This window comes from Parambassis ranga, chromosome 10 (genome assembly GCF_900634625.1).
Source record: "Parambassis ranga chromosome 10, fParRan2.1, whole genome shotgun sequence".
NCBI lineage: Eukaryota > Metazoa > Chordata > Actinopteri > Ambassidae > Parambassis > Parambassis ranga.
Window position 1 is genome coordinate 7,952,234 of NC_041031.1, and position 19,986 is coordinate 7,972,219.

At 41.2% G+C, this 19,986-nt stretch overlaps 1 protein-coding gene across 1 annotated transcript; it reads left to right on the plus strand.

Moving 5' to 3' along the window:
- The first annotated feature begins 14,869 nt into the window (after window positions 1–14,869).
- Window positions 14,870–19,842, plus strand: gabrp (gamma-aminobutyric acid type A receptor subunit pi). Its single transcript, XM_028416218.1, has 10 exons — window positions 14,870–15,061; window positions 16,058–16,140; window positions 16,250–16,362; window positions 16,484–16,551; window positions 16,631–16,848; window positions 17,581–17,663; window positions 17,846–17,983; window positions 18,077–18,229; window positions 19,107–19,300; window positions 19,510–19,842. The coding sequence occupies exons 2-10, from the start codon at window positions 16,088–16,090 to the stop codon at window positions 19,840–19,842; spliced, it is 1,353 nt and encodes a 450-aa protein (XP_028272019.1). The 5' UTR covers window positions 14,870–15,061; window positions 16,058–16,087.
- The last annotated feature ends 144 nt before the right edge of the window (window positions 19,843–19,986 follow it).

Here is a 19,986-nt window from a genome sequence, read left to right on the forward strand (position 1 = left end):
GACTGCCAAAGCCATATGCAAATAGAACAGAAGCTGCAGACTGGATAAGAAGATTTAGAAAAACACAGGAGATAAGAGGAGACATGGGAGGAAAGTACAGTTAATATCAGGATATCACTGTCCCGACATGTCACACTTCCATCCCCAAGTTGTCTTGGCGCTTTGAAGGGATTGTGCAGCCAATTAGTTTGTTTTTTTCCATATCTTGTTCAGACTTTGTGCTGGCAGGTGAAAGATGTGGCATCGAGAATAGGGGAGGCCGATCCTGCATGAGCTCTTTTTGAGTGTATCTGCCAACAGAAACATTATAGGGCTTTTGTCCCAGAGACTTCATTAACAGCAGACGTCGCCTTGTTCCGTCTCCTTCAGACAGTTTCAAACTGATGCAAATTTATAACGTTAATCACACCATGGATGGGGATGACAAGTTCAGAGGGAGAATGTAGAGTTCCAGATGGAGCTTTCCAGATAAGAAACGGTAAAACATGAGGGATTTACCTCACTGGCTCCTCATACCAAACTCAAATAGCTTTTACTGAAGCTTACAAAACAAGATCTTTCCTGGAACCCCATGGGCTTTATGTGGGCAGTTAGCCTCAATGCCAACTTGATCCAATTTCCATGCACTTTTCTTCTTTGTATCCCCTTACAAAAAGAAATTATAGAAAATTTTTTACCCTCTGCTTGACTTTCTGACAGTTAAAAAAAGAAGTATAATGCTCTGAGAGAACATTGCAAAGAAAGTTAATTTACATGTATGGTGCGCAACACTCAAGCTCTTCTTAGGGACACCCGTGCAGCACAATATCCATCAATCACATGTTAGTGTTACTGCGAACCTTCCTTGCCTTAGGCATTGGAATTATTGCTCAACACAGTGATACAATTATCATCTATAAATCCTCATCTCCACCTGCCGCCTGGCTCGTGGCAGTCTTCCACACACCTGTCGAACTAACGGAACGCACACACACACATGCACAGAAACGACGTGTGTGTGCAGAACGTACAAGTGTGTGATGTTTATATTATAAACTTAGACAGAGCACCATTATCAGAGCTGTTACACATGTGAGATTTTTGTGTGTGTTAGAACAGTCCTGATTATAGATGTTTAAAGAAATAAATTCACACCTGGCTGGCAGGTTGTAAGTATGTTTAACACTACTGAAAAGTGAAGGGGTGTACCTCTTCACTTTGGATAACTGTGACCTGAACAGAATGCTAACTGTCCTGGTACCAAATCAACCCAAAACACACACAAGGACACACACACGCGCCTTCTGTATTTACTAAAACAGTGGTGTCCTATCTAGGCTGTTTAGTAAACGGTAGCAGAGAACGTCAAGCCTGGAGACATGTCGTCATGCCCACTGCAAGAGCACTGCATTACCAGCTTGCTGTTATGTGTAAACATCCACACACACTCCAGACACACGCATACAGGTGATGAAAGCAGTCAAATAGGTTTCCAGTTGTTCAGAAGTCATTGAACAACCTTTCAGTTTTATATAGAGGTCAGTGGAAAATGCCAGACTTTTACAATTTGTTAGATCACAGTCTGCAGCTGCTGTTTAACATCCATGAAATGTTCTTACATTTTAACTTTTTCTATTTTAAATTAAAGATTGAGTAATTAAAATAAACAGATTCTAATAACTATAGGAGTTAAAATCTCTTTACGTTGCCTAAATACTCAGATACTGAACAGATCTCCAGTGTCCAACAGTCTTAGTCCAGAGGAAATTGTCCCATAATTCCACAAAGCAAGAATAAAAATTCCACAGCTCCTTCTCTGTAAAGTAGTGCATCCCAGAGTCCAGACAATAAGGTAATGAATGATCTCGCCTTTCCTAAACATGGTTTATATACACGATTTGGGGAAAAGTGAAGTTTGAAGACAAACACAGACTGCAGTGAGACCATGTGTATATATGAATCATTGCTATTTCACCCTAAAATATTTTCCATGTCAACATGCTGTAAATATGGCGATATGAACAGGGCTTTGCAGCGAGGGAGGGGATAAACTGTATACATGTGCTGGCTGAAGTGTTATGGTTTTTTTTTTGTTTGTTTGTTTTTATTCTTCAATATTTTGAACCTTTGTCAGGATGGTGCGTATAACAATCATGCAGTATCTAGCCAGGTTAGAGGTGGTGATTAACAAAATATTAATAAGCAATTCAGTTCACAGAGTTCAGTAGTTTGAAGTGATGTTACACAGCTATCAGATACGTTAGTTACGTTAATGATGCTGACTCTTGATCCCATTACCTTATTAAAAGAAATGAGAAATACAGAGAGCAATGAAGCCGATAGTGCCCAGTGGACAGATCCTGTTAGCAATAATAAAAAAATACAGTAGAATCTGTTTTTGACTTTTGTCCACAAGTGCACATTTGATCTAGTTCTCACTTGGCAACCCCCACCCACCCAGACACACACATATACACACACACACACTGCTTACTGCAGATTAAAGTTTTAATGTTGTTGTGAAAATAAACTGTGAAAAGTATTGCTCTCCTAGGAAGATCAATCTCAAAGCACCTCAGGTATGGAGCTGCCCATTAAAAATGTACACAAAATTGAGCCCACAGCTTCACTACAGCAAACTTCACTACACCGCAATGAGGCAACGACAGTGAAAGCAACAAATGCTATGACATGTCTGTGGTAAACCTCCCTAAAGGGGCCCCAGTCAGCAGTCAGGCTATCGGTGGGTTTAATTGCTGCTGTCTGTAAAGAAGGTGTAAAAGAATGGGCTGCAGTCAGTGCTAAACACACACTCTCACTGTATCTTATTGCTTCAAAGCCCCATGTTTGAAACACTATACCACAGAATTGTATCAAGTAGAGTCCAAGGTCACATCAAGTACATATTCCTGTAATGCATACTGTTGAAAACAATCAAAAACAGTGCTTGGGGAATTACATAGTAAGAACTTAAGCAAATTCAAGAGGGCGTTCTCCCGCTTTCTGTATATATTTAGGCACTTTGGTTATTCTCCAACTATATCTGGCAACCCTGATAACAGTAAGGAGTCATATTACAAGGGCCATTATTTTTGTTCTCAGGCAGTTTAAGCTAATGTTATTCCTTCCGGAGCAAGAATCAAATTACTTTCAAAGTACAAAGCAGATTGCTGATTGCATTCACGTCTTCTTACATGCCAGCTGCATCATATATGAGGCTGTAGCCTAGCATGCATAGTGAGGGCTGTGTGTGTTTAGTAGGCAGGGGTGCATTATTGCACTCCACATGGCCATATCACATCACCGTGTAGGGAATTGGCAAATTGGCGCCCCCTGCAGGTACAGGCGCGCCTTTCTTGCTGCAAAGGTACCTTGCACAGAAGCTGGGGGGATGGGGGGGGGGCGGCAGTTCAACTCTGGCTACTTCAGGTAGGCCAGATAACTCTTGAAAACAGGTCCCCGGGTGAATACGTTTGAAAATGCTACTTTTCAGAAACGATGACAACACAGCTCCACCTCCCCCTCAACCCGCATGCGCGCACTCTGACAACAACGGAGAGGGGGTCCACTGTGTAGAGCAATACTCCAATGGAGTTAGTGGACTAAAGTCACCTTGACATTCTTTCATATATAATAACGCACATCATATTATAAATACAGGCCTATAATTCCTGCAGGCTTTTGTTCTTCTAAATGGTGAAATGGCTTATAGAAACAGGTAATGGTCACCAAGGTGAATTGGTTCATGATTACAGCATCCATGTCATGAGTGAAGGGCTAATGCTAACTGGTGGGTTAACTCTTCTGTTTAATAATTCGGTCCTAACTCAACAAACCGGAGATATAATTTCACCATAAGATTGTGCTTTGCAACAAAACTGTGACAAGTTCAGTTATTATTTATGTCCATCATGTGGGTTGCATTGGGCCCTGTAATTAGCCAACATAATTTTCTGTAGGTAGTTTCAAAGACGAACGTTCGCCACTGTCTACAATTCAATTTCATGACAGCATGGTTTAACAAGTCATATCTAAAAGTGTGCAGGGCATAGAATTCGAGGCAGTAACCAAAGAGCCAACTGTTCCTCCCTGAAAGGAAGGGGGTATTGCCCCGGGAGTAATTTGATGTAAAACCACCACTGATAGGAGACATAGATTTATTTTCATTAACCAGGTCTGGAAGCAAACCAGACATAAAGATTAAGATCCAAACATTTAGATTTAGTAAATAGATTACCAAAGAAAAAAAAAGAAACAAAGATTAATGGCCCAGTTTTCATCATAGAAATGTACAAATTAACCTTCAGAAGAGACTCCTGTTTGCTTCAGGCATGTACAGCATGTTATAAAAGTCCTACAGTTAAAAATAAATGAAAAAAAATGAATGAAGCCCTCACTTCCTACTGAAGGACTGGATACCTATTCTGAGAAGAGGCTGTGTTTTCCTATGCTGAACTCAATCATTTAGCTGATAACAATCAACTAATAATAATTGTGTTTTGTGTTCAATAAAACCTGCCATTATTTATGTTAAAAATCCTGTGTCGCGTGTCAGCATGCAAATGACAGCCTCATATAGTCTGCATCATTCAGGAGGCATGAAATGTTATCAGCTGGGCTCTGTACACAGAAATGAATTGTATCTGTCCTACACACATACATGCCTTCTGCTCGTACATTAGGGCACACTGACGAATTCAAGACGTCTCTGTACCAGTATGCTGCAGTACTAGGATTTAACTGGCAAAAATGCACCCACATGCTGATACTTCCTTTGCTCAGTTGGTGAGATCATAGATCTCCCAGCAGAGGACATCACTTATAAACATAAAGCCTTCAGTAAGAAGCCATGCTGTTATTGCACGCCGCCTGAAGGTTACCTGCAATGGATGACTTGTCACATCTACTGTGTAAACAACAGGAAATGTTCTGACGAAACTGTTGGTCCTGCATGCTCAACAGCACCAGACAAACCCTCATAACCTGTGTGTTATGTCACACTACTCTGACTTCAGTAACAAAAACAAGCTTCCTAACTGCACTGGTCTGGTTAGATATGAGTAGAGTCCACAATTAAAGACATTGTCTTTACAATTACTGAACCAAGAGCAACATCAAAATCTTGTAGGACATTTAAGATAAAGTCAGTTTTAGCATAAAATGACATTTCTCTTTCTGATTGTTCAGCATCAACAAAGATGGCAGCAGAACTAATTGACAGTACTTTATAAGCCCATATAAGATCTAACAGATTGATAATCGTTTTGTCCCTCATGCAATAAAACTGTTAAGTGCTCAGGGTGTCAGCTCACAAACCGTTTTCCATATAATATTTGTGAATCATGGTTGCCCTGAGAATTTTTGTGGCAAGATCAAAACAGTACCACAGGTACAACAAATCACAAAACACTGCTCACATCAGAGCCTAAATTTCACATTTCTATGAGAACACTTACAGTCTTTCCCTCCAGATTGCTCCCATTGTTTCATATCAATGAATATTTAAACAGTTTAGCAAAAAAGTATTTCAAAGTAGCTCCAGCAACAGTGCCATGTCACTCTAAACACTATTAAGAATGTAAGTGATGTCATAAAAATATATCAGTCAAAGAAGAAACTGTAATTTAATGTATCCTTATGTCTCTTCATGGCTGTGTAGCAACCTGCTCAGGTGTCAGAGCAAGTTTCTAACATGGAAAGATACCACCTAGTGGTCACTGAGAGGACTTTTCAAGTTTACATGTAAGGCATTCAAGGGCACTGCAGGCAGATTGGTGTATTATCCTTCAGCATTACAGCATGTACTGTGAAATGCTGATAGTGGTCCACTAAAGTTGTTAGTAGAAGATAGTAGATAAAAAAGCACCAATCTCTTTTTTAACAAGTTCCCTTACTTTTCTATTACTTTTTTCATTACCTGGCAGATCTGTGCGGGTCAAAGTGGAAATCAATGGGACATTTAATTGCCTGTTTTGTCTTGGGGTTGCACACATGATCAATTTGGAGTGATAATAAATCCACTGGAAGACTGGACTCCTTGTATTGTGGCCATAGTGAATCCATAAATGCGTCAGAAAACAGAATCAAAAGTGTATTAATGAGTGTATTACACGACCATGCAGTGACATATGTGTTAAATATTGATTTTTGCCTGACGTTATATTACACATTTTCATCACTGGGTTTTGCTTGGTGGATTTAAGGATATACCGACAGATTAAACCTGCCTGCAATATACAGTATGTTCATAGCACTGCTATCACACTCTCTTACCTAGTAATTTCCATATAAATAAGGCACACTTGAACATGCAGAGAACGTTACCACATGGGGGGGGGCTATTCTGAGCTCTGGGGGGGTTGAAGGGGAGGCAGAAGATGAGGAAAATTAGACAAGAAGAGAGAAAGTGAGCCTGGAGAATTCATAAGGTAGTAGGTAGAGGGGCAGAATTATTCACAATTGTCCGATAAGGTGCAACTGAGAAACAGCAGAAGAGTGTGACAATTGAAATACGGCGACGAAGAAAATGTGTATTGACAAAAGCCACTGAGGTGTAACCACTAAAAGAAAACACTGGGGAGTACAGGTAGCTCCCAGAGCTGGAATAAATGAATTTACTTGAAAGTTGTTAAATCAGAATATATTTTCCCAAGATTGTAATCCACTAAGGAAGGACTGCGGTGCAGAGGACTCACCAATATATTGTGTAAACAACACGCTGTCTTCCAAAGTAAGTAATCACCAAGTGTAATACAAAACCCTATCTGTCTGAATATGTGCCAGATCCACACGGCTGGTTTTGTTTTAGATTCAGGATTCACATATGCTCCCTCTTATCATGTTATAAACTGATTATACAGGAGACATTTCTCATATTTTTACAGTGTGAGAGAGGTCTGATTGACTAGTTGGGACATTTACATTTGCTGTACACAGATGTCTGAAAACATAATTAAACTGACAATGAGAGCAGAATAGGGTCTCACTGGGTCTCTCTGTTCTTGAAATGCTGCCATTTTGGTTACATTGCAGGGAGAATATGACACAGAATTTACATATTCTGTACACACATGAGATGCAAAATGCAAGAATATATTTCTTCTGTGAATCATTCATCCCCAGATGTTCACCATCATGTTTAAGCCACAAAGAGGCTTAAACATGATGGTGACAATGGGCGTCTTGATGTCAATTACCCAGTAATTGCCTATTTTTCTATTTTCTAATTATTCTAACTGCTGTGCGCCTTAATGTCCCGGCCAGACACACAGTTATGGACTTCTGAACCTTGATCTTCCCTTTGGGCTTTTCTCCTGTTCTTGAGTAAATCAACTGGTGCATGCTAATTGGTGTGTCTTTATCCCTGTGGCAAAAGGGGGAGCAGTACGTGTGCGTAAGCATGCTGTGAGTGTATGTTTGTGTGTGGGTGGAGGAGACTACTGGACCATGCAGATTGGTTAGACCCTACAGCTGCAGGAAAAAATCCTTCCTTAGACAGCTAACATCAGTACAGTAGATCTCTTTAGACACTGTCAACCTACCATTTGTTTCCTTATGTGGTTACATTTATATACATTTTCCAGCTTACCATTTACATTCATGATTAAGAACTATACACAAATAATCTCAATAGCGGATGCTTTAAGAGCTCAATCATGTAAAGAAACCCCGCTATTACATCACTCATGGTGTCCATGAAGAGCGGTGTGGTGACCTATGGCCATCGCCATCTTGGAAGATTCTGAGACAGCCTCACTAAATTAAAAAATGGGCAAGGAAGTGAAGCATGAGCAGAGCTGAGTCAGAATGCAAATACCCGAGGCAGCAATTACCTGCCAATCAACACGGGTACACCACCAATTATGCGTAACATCCAACCTGAATAAAATCATAAAAGGACTTAACCGCCAAATATGTATGTTGATACAGCTTATCGACATACATATTGCCTGTTTTTTTTGTTAAGTAACAAATGGAGCTATAATGGACAACCTTAGTATGAATTAACCCCACATGTAGCAGTTCAGAAATGAACATGTGTGCTTGTGCTTGATCAAATGATTCTTATCTCTCACATTAGTATTATTCTCACAGATTGCCACTTCTAGCTGTGCATAAAATGTGTGCAGCTTAGTATGACAAATGGAAGTTAATTTACTACCAGCAGTTTTAAAAGTAGGGTAGGAAATTGATGCACTTTTTGTTAAATTACTGTAACTTCTCTTTACAATCCGATAGCAACCGATTAGTTTGGCAGTTTTGCTTTAAAATGAAGAATATTAATCATCTGTGGAAGCTATAAAACGCTAAAAACATCAGCCAATTCTCCGAGGTGCACCTGCGCGGAGTATTGGCTGGTTGTCGCTCTCTTCCTGCTCTGTGCACACCAGAGAGGTACGTGCACGATGGCTGAAGTCACAGACCGCAGCTCATCTTCAGGTAATGTGCGTCCATGTGGTTGGGAGGCGTGGCTTCGGGGTGAGCTCCGAGAGAAAGGGGCGTGTGTTTACTTTTTAAATCTGGCTGACTCTCACTGAGTTTTCAAAATCTCTTACCCTACCTTTAATGTAACCCTCACGCTTTTATTCACACATAATTTTGTCTTTAAATTTTAAGTATAAGGATTAGCTAGAGAAATAGAGAACAGTTACAATAATAAAATGTTCCATAGATGGCGCACATTTATCCTGAAAGAATCCTGGATCTCTGTAGCACTGGCCCATCAATGATGGCAGGATGAAGGTGATGGAGGAATGAATTCCCTGTTTACCCCAACTCCCGGGTGAAATAAGATGCCAGGTTCAGACGATAACCTCTCCTGACACTCCACTCATCTGAATTTCAAGTAGAGAGGCAAAGGGGTCAGGACTTGCTCTAGGGGGAGGGGGGTAAATCTGGAAGGAGAGTCCATGGGTCAGTTGACTAATTTAACAAAGGTATGTACCACGTTAAAGAGAATACAGCCAAGAAATTACATAGAAGAGCAGCACTGAAGCAGATTAGGAAGAAAAAGGACTGAATGGAAAGACTGAGTCATAACCTGGCTGAGCAGCTTCTGCAGTAGGCAGAAATAACCGTCATCATCAGGGTACAACAATTCTTTGTTGCACAAACTGCAAGTGTTTATATGTGCCTACATGTGTCACCACCCTTGACCCGTCCTCTTCCACATTTTGCCATGGTTATGGCTGATTAGATGACATGAATCAGCATTAAATGCCCAGAGACCCACCAGACTGGTTGATGGATTCACACTTAACGCGTAACTCAATAAAAACAGACTGGAGCTCTCAGAGCAGAGGAGCATGGGACACAACATTTCACTTGACTGGTCAAAGATGGGTAGATGAAGACAACTGAGAATAGCTAAAAGAAAAGTGAAGGAGAGAGAGAGATGGAGCAAGGACATGTCTTTTATGCTCAAGTGAAATGCTGCTGTGTTTGGTGAGACTCCAGAGATTCATAGAAAACCAGACTTTGCTCTCTGTGTCACTGTAAACATGCAAGTGTCATTTTGGCTGCCTGCAAACATTCATATTCATACATGATGCTCAGGACCAACAGTGCTTCTTTTTTCTGCCCATGTCTCAATATGTTCATATGAACATGCAAGGAAGAGCCATCTGTGCACGCCAGAGAGCTCAAATCAAGCATGCTTGGCAGGAGGACAAACACATGTAGTTTCTTTTACCTTTAGTTGATCACTACTGTTGGAAGGGATAAGGACATCTTGAATAGAGCTGCCTCATTGGTAAAATGAAGGGAAATTAGGTGCTTTGAATACCACTATCATAGCAACCAGCTCAATAATGGATAAAAAAAGCAGCAGAGTTAACTGCAGTGCCCAGCATGACCAACGAGGGCAGGAATAGCCTAGTGTTCCCTCAAGCAATGCAAATTCTGCATTCAGCAAGCTTTTCTCACCTTGGTGCTCCATTTCTTGCAATATAACAGCTACTACTTTTTCCACTCACTGTGTGTCCCACAGGTGCTTTGCCCTTTAACATGCATTCAAATTATTCTCCTGCGAAGGTAAAAGGCATCAATGTTTTTCTGATTTTGTTAAAAAATTCAATGTTAGTGTGGTCCCCCAAATGACTTGATTGAGTGAATGAAGCATTGCAAAGTCTAATTGGCCCAGAAGTGTGTCAGAATTCCAATGGGATGGCCAGCGTGATGGCTTAGGGGAATAGTGGAGTCCCACAGCTACAGGAAAAAAAATGTTATGATATGCAGACACTTTCCAGCTGGTTCTTCCTGCATCCTGCCCATAGAGAGGAGCTTACAGTGTTCTCCACTGCTGACAGCCCTAAAAGTTGAGCTGATGGGCTGACTAGGCTAGGGCCATAATTATAATATACTTTAGGGAAGACAGCTTCAATCATTATATTCATATATGCTGAATATATGAATATGAATAGCTGTCAAAAAAATAAACATGATGCTTGATGCTTTACAGTCATTTCCTGTAAGTATATTTGTCACATGCTGCACCAATGGCCCCTTTAGAAGAAGCAGGTGTTGGGGGTGTGCAGCCTCTGGCCAATGACAGCATGACTTGTAGTTTCATTCCCTCAAGGCATTACAATAAATGTAGTGTGAAAATCTGAAGTATCAACACAGAATTTGCCTATTACCGAATGTACAAGTTCCTCCCTGAGGGTAAAAGGATCAATGCTTGTTTGATAAAGATAGGATTTGAGACAGATGGATAATTGCTTGTCATTATCTGGGGAATAAGATAACAGTCTGTTAAAATCATGCAAATTCTCTTTGCCCTACCAGCTATATTTCAGATCAAAGAGGAAATAATTTGCCATATCAGGACTTTATAACAAGTCACGGTGTCAGTTTGTCTTCTCTCAAGATGGGAGATACAAAGGTCTGATGCTTAAATAAACTTACAGACACCTCAAGAGCCAGCCAGCTAAAGACAGAAAATAAGATGTTAACATCAAGGGAGTAAGCAGCTTATTTCACACTGGATTATTCTTTCTTCCTTCTTTCTGGGCTGAAATCCAAACCCCAGAGTCCTTATTGGAAAGCAGTGGCACAGCTGCTTTTCTAATAGATCTACTATGTTTGTAGAGTGTCTGTCACCACTAAAGCTGTTATATGGATTTATCCTACTTGTCTTTATAACTTCAGCACTTCCTCACAGGCTTGGTCACTCTTCAGGTTTTGCCGGTGGATAACTTAATGCCTGCACGAGAAATAAAATACAAAGCAAAGGGCTCATTCGGCAGTTCTGGTGTTTGTTACTGTGACATAAAAAACGGAGACTGATGAGCAGCTGCAAATTGTAGCCATTAGGCTTAGAACCAACCTTAGAATGATGCTAGTAATCTTGTAGATTTGTATGAAGAAGTTCTATGTTATAGCTTTAAAACATTATGCAAAAAATGAATGAACAATAGCACAGAAGACCAAGCAGCATAACCACGTCATATTCCTTGAGGTGGAGGGAGTCACCTACCATAGAGTCGCTGCGTTGTACACAGTTGCTAAAAATAAGCTAGTACATAAGTACAGGGATGCCTGAGCCGAGGTTTCCCATGGGTCATTATTTTTTCATGATGTTCCAAATCCTTTGGGAGTCTTCTTTTAATTAATAAGGTATTTTGTACTGATGCATAAAATGTAGTTGTGGTTAATAGACCTTCAGGTTGAGTTCTGCTCCCAGTCCCAAACAGAATGGAGTACCATGCCCTATGAACAATGGTTCCAAAGCTTTTTTAATTATACTTTTGTGAATATTCAGTTCTTGAGAGACCAGAGAGTCAATATCACACAGGCAGGAAGGGGATAAAAAGACTAAAATGTGAGATCAAAGGATGTGTGTGTGTGTGTGTGTGTGCTTGTGCATTTTTTTTGTGTGGGAAGAAACAAAAAGTGAGATGGGACTGAAACTTTGGGATCAACAAGTGTAGTAAAACGGGACGTGAAGAGGAAGATGAAAAAGTCACAAAAGAAAGTTTCCTTTAACAAAACCACACCAAAAACATGGGTGAATACACCTGTGCAAATTTAAATAAATAAATAAACAACACTTTCTTCTCCACACATACAGACAGGGAGGGTCACAGAGAGACATGACAGCTGGTTAAGCACCTAAGAGTATACGCCACATTAATTCATACATGTCCCTCCTGGGCACTAGCAGCCATCACAGTCATTTAGGAGAGATTTAGCTCTGTCCCTATCATGGGCAATCCTGTGACATTTCCATTTGTCACATGACAGAAAATCAGTCGGCCAATCAGCTGACTCTGACGTTTCCATTTACTGGTGATTCAGAGGAGACGAGGAGATGAGCCTTACCTGAAACATGGTGTGACCAAAATGCTTAGACTAGCGCACTGATAGACAGACAGAGAGGGGCGAGGACACGAGTAAAAAGGCAGAGAGATATGATTATGCAACAAAGGGAATGATGGGAAAGAAACCAAATGGCAGAATTAAGTGTTCTGTGCTGGATGGAGAATGGATGGATGGATGTTGAAGCTGAAGGTTGTGAAGGTGACTTCCTGTAAAATGGGAGGAGCCACAGAAGACAGAAGAGATGAGACATGATTAAAGGTGTGTGGTGTCAGCAGGGTTAACTGACAGCATTAAATGAAAAATGAACTCAGGGAGTGGTCAAAAGGGACAATCTACTGATCTATGGATGTAAACAGACAGTCTGCTCATAAATCCAATGCAAGTATAGCATTAAAGGCAGAAACGTACATCCAAGATAGATGAGCACGATGTGGATCAAGTTATTCATAAAGACATGAATCTTTTGCTCAATGTCACCTTGTCACCTCTAAACTGACTGATACTGCTTGCAATTTACTAAATTGTGTCTCAGAAATAAAACTAATGCTGCATTTTATTCTTATACATTAGCATGTTAACATTACCAGCTCTCTTCAAATTAAGTTCATGTGGCGTGTTTTCATTTGGTTAAGTGTTCCTCTCACTCATAAAAGTCTGACTGTGTACAGCTGGTGCAACAGGCTGGTGTTCAGAAAGACCATTTGTTTGGCTTTTAGAAACATACAGTACATGGTGCCATTTGTGTCGCAGCCAGTTTCAGCCCTCATCAGCTTTTTTTTTTTTTTTTTTTAAAGCCTGGATATTCAGCTTAAAGCAGACATCCAGTTGTCATTGCATGACAACACCTAGCTCACAGAGGGATGGGGATGTCCCTGTAAGCAGCTGTGTGAGCTTTGTGCACAATAAGCACTGTCTGTAATGTCCTTTGCATATTTTGCAAGACGGGCAAGTGGTGGACGACATCTTCAACATGCAAATAAAATAGAATATAATTGTGAAACTGAGTCCTAGAGAAACAGTTATTCTTGATCTAAATAGTGAAAAGTTCAAAATATCATTTACAGTCAAATTGACCAAGAAAAGCATCCATTAAAGATGTTGAAAGTGGCAAACAAGAAGGATGTAAGAGAGGAAATAAACAGGCTGGGAGAGATGGAACAACTAACAAGAAAATATGTTAAGTGAGCTGGCAAATAAATGAGCAGTGCAATAGACAGGCAGATAGATAAATAAGATTTTTTATGGGCATAAGTAATGAGAGAACTAAAAGAAATTTGTACCTTCTGAGTGAAATGAAACATGCATGCAGCTATAGGACGAGGCTGTCAGGCTGGATGTTGACTAACACTGACTTGTCTGCCACTCACATCACTGCTCCGGCTATAATTATGCATTAGCCCTCTAAATCACAGATAAAACATTTACATCCTGCCCTTCAGGTGCATCACAAATGTCTCCATTTATCTCTTTCACTGTCAGGGACGGTGTGCACACCGATTCCAAACGATGATGGAGGCAGATGCAGTCAGATGATCGTACTGCAGAGCTCCTCACCTGCTTCATTACAACTAACAAGGCTAACATGGACTAACGGCACCATGTGACCACAGCGGTGCGCTAAATGGAAACATCAGCTTGTTATTGACTGTTTAGCATCATTTGTCAGTACTGGGCTGCAGCACCCAATATTGGAATCTCATAAGGGTGTTGTATACCCTGAAGGTTTTCTCACACAGGCTGGAGTGGGTTTCTACAGGTCCAGGTATATGACTGGAGTTGAAGCTGCTGCAACAGAGCCAAAACAAGAGGGAGGGGTTTATAAAGATTAATCACGCAATCCCAGCAGTGCTTGAGATGAATCGCTGACCATTTAGCACACAAAATGTGTTGCTGGGCTGTGGTGGACCGCCGTGTGTGGATAAGTTATTACATGCACCATCATCCTCTCTATTACCGATACAGGATTGCCCATAAGCACTATTAGGACAAGCAGCAGCATAAATGTGTAGCTCAGCAGCCTTTCTCTGCTCAGCACTAAATGTGTGATTCATAAATTGGGACATATAAAGACATTTTTAAAGTTTTAGCAGGAGAAAATGTGACTTTTATCTGGCTTTCTCTGAAAGAAGAAATCTAATTCAGATGATGACACTGATACAAAGCAACACAGTTGGAGGTGATGGTGGAGAGGGCATGAGGGAATGAGACGGAGGAGAACTCTGAAGCCCAGAAGGAGGTGCAGTGTCAGGGTAAATTGGAAAAGAGGGAGGTAGATAGAGATTAAGGGGGCAAAAGAATAAGGAGAGTTGGGGGGGAGTGGGATGGGGGATGTGTCTAGGCGTTAATGTGTGTGTGCAAATGCATGTGTGTGTGTGTAGGTGGGCGGCAGTCAAAGAAGATGTAGCAGAAATGAGATGCTGAGTGGCATAAACAGAGAGAAAGAGAGAGGCTGGGGAGAGGGAGAGAGAGAAGGGGAGGTGTGCACAGGGACTCTGAGGGGAGATGAACACAGCTGTGCAGAGACGGAGGGAGTTGCACAAACAGTAACACAAGCAGCACTAGCCCACACACCAGAAGATGGAAGACTCACAGGGATGTAATCACACATAACGGAGTAAGGGGGGGACCAAAATCTCAGCCACTGGAAACACCTGGGATACAGGACAAAGTGGAAGAAGGAAACAAAGGAGTAGAGCTGAGAAGAAGAAGAGGCGGAGGAGGAGCAGCAGAAGATAATATACGTGTGGGAACACCAAGGCAGGTAAGGAAAAGACTGTAAGGAAACTTGATCTTCATTATGGGCAGAAATGGAAAACTGATTTTAAATGTTTGTAAATGATGGGAAACAAAGATCTACATTGGCCTGTGTGTGATTTAGCGCTTAGATTAAGAGGAGGAGGCACTGGAAGAAGGCGACAATAAAAGAAAAATAAAGCAACACAAAATGATAAATGAGCTTTCAGGTTTATGTATAGTGCAGCCAACAAAGAAAACAATGAAAAAATACATTATTCTTGCATGAATAAATAATGAATGGCATGTGCTGGGAAAGAAAAATGACCTTATAACATTCGATTTTTACTTTTGTTTCAGCCAGTCATTAATGCAAGTTAGCAGCATTCATGTTTATTTATAATGGCACTTCTGTGTAAATAATACGCTTATATATATATAAATATATAACATTTAGCTCCGGCAGCATGCCAACAGGAATGATTGCTTTGGAAAACACAAATATGTGCATGTCAGATTTACATAATTTTCGTGAAAGTAAAGAGGTGAGAAGGCTGGAGTCTGTTACTGACAATGAAATTTGTCTGCAAGTGGAGGAGGGATGAGGTAACAACTACAACATAGAATCACTGATGACTTGGAGACAGGATTAGTGAATAAACCATGAGGTGGTGGTGGTCACATAAATCTGCAGGTGACACACAACCATGTCAATATGTTCACATTTTCCTTATCTGCCTTTAATCTTGTGTATATGTGTGTGTGTGTGGAAAAACTGATAGAGCAGCTACTAACATATTAATGGAAGCAGTGAGGTGGGGATCAATATAAGTTTCCCATGCATTTAACAAGTATGAGAGCAGGGAGAAAGCACCGTTTCATAACATCAAAGGGTGAGAATGGTTGCTCTGCTGCAGATTTCCCCTGGGGTTTATAGGCACATTCGGCTAGGTGCTGCCACCCGATGGTGAAACTGCATTAACCTCTTTTATTATTATTATTTATGTCTTTTGTTTGTGAGCAGCATTGCTGACCTCCTGTCTGCTAATGCACAATGTCCATTCAGCTGCTCATGCTGCTGATCTTCTTCTTGAGCTTCACACAGGGGTGAGATCAAACTACAACATTGTATTGACATTTACATTGATTTAAAAATGCAGTTCCAACATCTCTCCCCTCTTGTTTCATTTTCTCTTCGTCCATCTACTTTTATCAGTGGATGTATGTTTCCTAGCAACCACTGGGGGGAATGGAATGACTCTCAGCTTCAGCCAACAATTCAGAAGCTCATGAAGGGATACAATCGCTACCTCAGACCTAATTTCAATGGTACAAAGTAGCTTTTCATTCTTAAGTTTGAGTTTATATTTTCTATGTTTGGGGCCTGTGCATCTCCAGATTGAAAGCTCATCCACACATCCATAGTTTCTTGTGTCTCTTACTCCTACAGAGGGCCCTGTGGAAATAGGAATGAGCCTTGATATTGCCAGCATTGATGCCATCTCTGAAATCAACATGGTACGCACTCATCCTCCTGTGTTTTTTTTTGTGTCAGTGAATGAAGACACAAATAAAAGCTTCATCTCCTCTTCATTAGGACTACACTGCAACTATCTTCCTCCGTCAGCGTTGGCGTGATTCCCGGCTGGTGTTCCCAGGAAACGAGAGCGTGAGCGTGGACGGACGACTGGTGTCACTGCTCTGGATCCCAGACACCTTCATCCCAGACTCAAAGCGTTCATTCCTGCATGACGTCACTGTGGAAAACCGCCTCATACGCATCTTCAGCAATGGAACCGTTCTCTATGCTCTCCGGTTGGCTTATTGATTTGACATTTGCTGACATTTGATGCTTTAATATAGAGCTGTTAGAGAATAAGCTTTCCACAGTCGGCTGAGTTTGGTTGAAATTGACCTGGGAAAATAAACAAAGCCAAAGGACATGGAACTAATTCAGATGTTTTGATGTTGTTTTCATGCAATCAACTGTGAATTGGCCTCAGGTTCTACTACAAATAAAACACTTATGTATCATCAGTAAGTCATAATACTTAAGGGAAGAGCAGGGAAATTCTGTCACTCATTGCCCTTTAAAACACGTTGTCTGTTTGTCAGTGAAGATTTACCATGTCCTCCATGTATGGCCTCTGGGAGGAAAGTCAGGCCACACAACTTTAGTCTGACTACAGCCTCATAGAGGACAAAGAGGGCAGTTTGGTGCCGGGTTTTCTGAGTAATCTTAATTCTTTGTGAGCACAGACAGGGTGCTCTTGTTTTGAGGTCAGTGGTGATTGCACGAGTGATGAACCTGCCCTCACTTCATCAGCAGAATTCCAACAAGAGAGCCACTTACATAATTAACACATCAGATAATAAAGCATATAATGTTGACACTTCAGATCTGAGTCTTTGTTCTCTTGATGGTTGCTCAGGGGAAGAAAGTTCTCTGTCCTTACTAATTGGCCCTTTCCTATGCATAAAACAGTAGCCATCTTTAGAGGGGAGTTTTTGGAAGTTTCTAATGATCTTGCTGTGATTACCCGACAGCATTACAGCCACAATCGCCTGCAACATGGACCTGACCAAGTACCCCATGGACAAACAGGTGTGCACCCTGCAGCTGGAAAGCTGTGAGTACTTCCTGTGAGCTCCATCAACTCCTACCCCCACCTTCATCCAGTGTGTCTCATCTCATCACCACTATCACCATTTGTACCATCACCATCCTCGGTGTAGTGAGTATCTAACTGTATAGTCGAGGTTATGCTGTGCAGGTCAGAGTCAATAAAAACTAATGAGTGTGTGTTGTCAGGGGGCTATAATATACAGGATGTGGTGTTCTACTGGACCAGAGGGAATGATTCAGTGAAGGGCCTGGACACGCTGCGGCTGGCTCAGTACAGTGTGGAAAGCTACTACACCTCAGTGTCAGAGGCTGTGTATGAAACAGGTAGGCCGCATCTCAACCCCCGCTGTTCTCCTTGGAGATGCATTTGTAATATTTGTTTATGAGCAGCTGCTTCTTTTTGCGTGTCTTTCCCAGGACAATACCCAAAGCTGGTGCTGCATTTCTCACTGCGCAGAAATGTTTTGTTCTTTATCTTGGAGACATATGTCCCCTCCATTCTGCTGGTGGTTCTCTCCTGGGTCTCATTCTGGATCAGCCAGTCTTCAGTACCAGCTAGGACCTGCATTGGTCAGTAACAGATCTTGCTTTTGTTGTTTTCTGTGTGTGTGTTTTACTCTATTCTACTCTGCACTTTACATGAATTATGACACTGTATGGGGATTATTGCATACTGAATGCAGCGCAATTATGATAAAAAAACTTTTGGCTTAATGAATACATTTACTTGATGACCGCATATTTTTTTCGTTGTCATGTTTTAAAAAACAAAAATTGAAAAAAAGCTTTGAAAACAAAACAACAAAGTCTAAAAGAATAATAATAAGATTAGTGAATCATAATTCCTCCAGTTTCAAAAGGGTCTTTGTCATTCTTTCGGTGCTCAGGCCCTAATATAAGATCTCCAAAACAAAGCAATCACAAAGCCACAAGGATCACTGGAGGGGAAAACACAGGGGCTGGAAACAAATTAGGAATGCACAGCACCTGGCCAAACAGACAAACAGACTCAAGGGGAAGCACAGGACTAAATACTCTGCAAACCAGTTGTGGAAACCAGACACAGGTGACACTGATGAGGACAGAGAGGGCAATCAGGAAGGGGGAAAATGAACAGAAAGTAAAACAAACCAAAGCATTTTCAAAATACAACAAGCAAGACTGTAACTTAAACCGTGGATCAGGACAGAGCAACATTAGTTATAGGTCTGAAATAAATCTGTATCATATCTAAAGTTACTCTCTCAGTCTATCAAAACACATTTAATCCCAAGATTCCTGTTTCTTACCTAAAAATGCAAGCTCGGACTGAAATCTCCTGATTTTCCAACTTATCATAGACATTATTTTTTTATGTTCATCTATATTATTCTATCAGCTGTTTCAAACCTAATTCAAGAACATACTGGAAATAAGCCACAAAGTTACACTCTGATCTGTCCTGCAGGTGTGACCACAGTCTTGACAATGACCACTCTGATGATGGGTGCCCGCACGTCCTTGCCCAATGCCAACTGCTTCATAAAAGCCATAGATGTTTACCTGGGCATATGTTTCACCTTCATTTTTGGAGCCCTGCTGGAGTATGCCTGCGCTCACTTCTACACCATGCAGCACCAGACCATAGAGGACCTACACAGGGTGAGAAACAGGCTCCTTAAAGGTTTAGTAGGTAGGATGTAGTGGCGTTGAGAGGAGACTGCAACTGGCTGGGGAATTCTGGAGAAGGAGAATCCTATGAGTTCCCTACATCCTGCACACTGTTTCTTTAACATATGACGTAAAAAATATCATGCTTAATAATGACAAACACTCTTAAAATTTATCTCATCTGTTTGTCTGTCTACTAGGAACTCCTGAGGGAGTTCACTGAGGCTAATGGAAATGGCTCAATCCCCATTGTCAGCTCCAGGCAACCAAATCAGTCTGTTGAGGTCGGCTCCCCGGCAGAAGAGCCCATGGTGCAATCGATGAACAGTGACACTAAAAACCCCGCAGCATCCAAAGAGAAGGTGCCCTCTCAGGGCTGTGGTTTGTCATCGGTGAAGGATGCAGCCCGTAGAGCAGCATCCATCTTCATTGTAGAAAACCCACACAACATTGACCGTCACGCCCGCACTGTTTTCCCTTTGGCTTTCCTCTGTGTCAATATCCTATACTGGCTTTACTATCTCTTTCTCTGAGCGCTGCTTTCAAGCTGCGGAATAATTAACGTCACTATCCCGAAGATGCTCTACCTCCTCATCTAAGACCCACAACCAGTCGCCACTGCCTGGATCAGAACCTTTTTCATAACATACATGCAAAAGATTTTTTAGGGCTACACA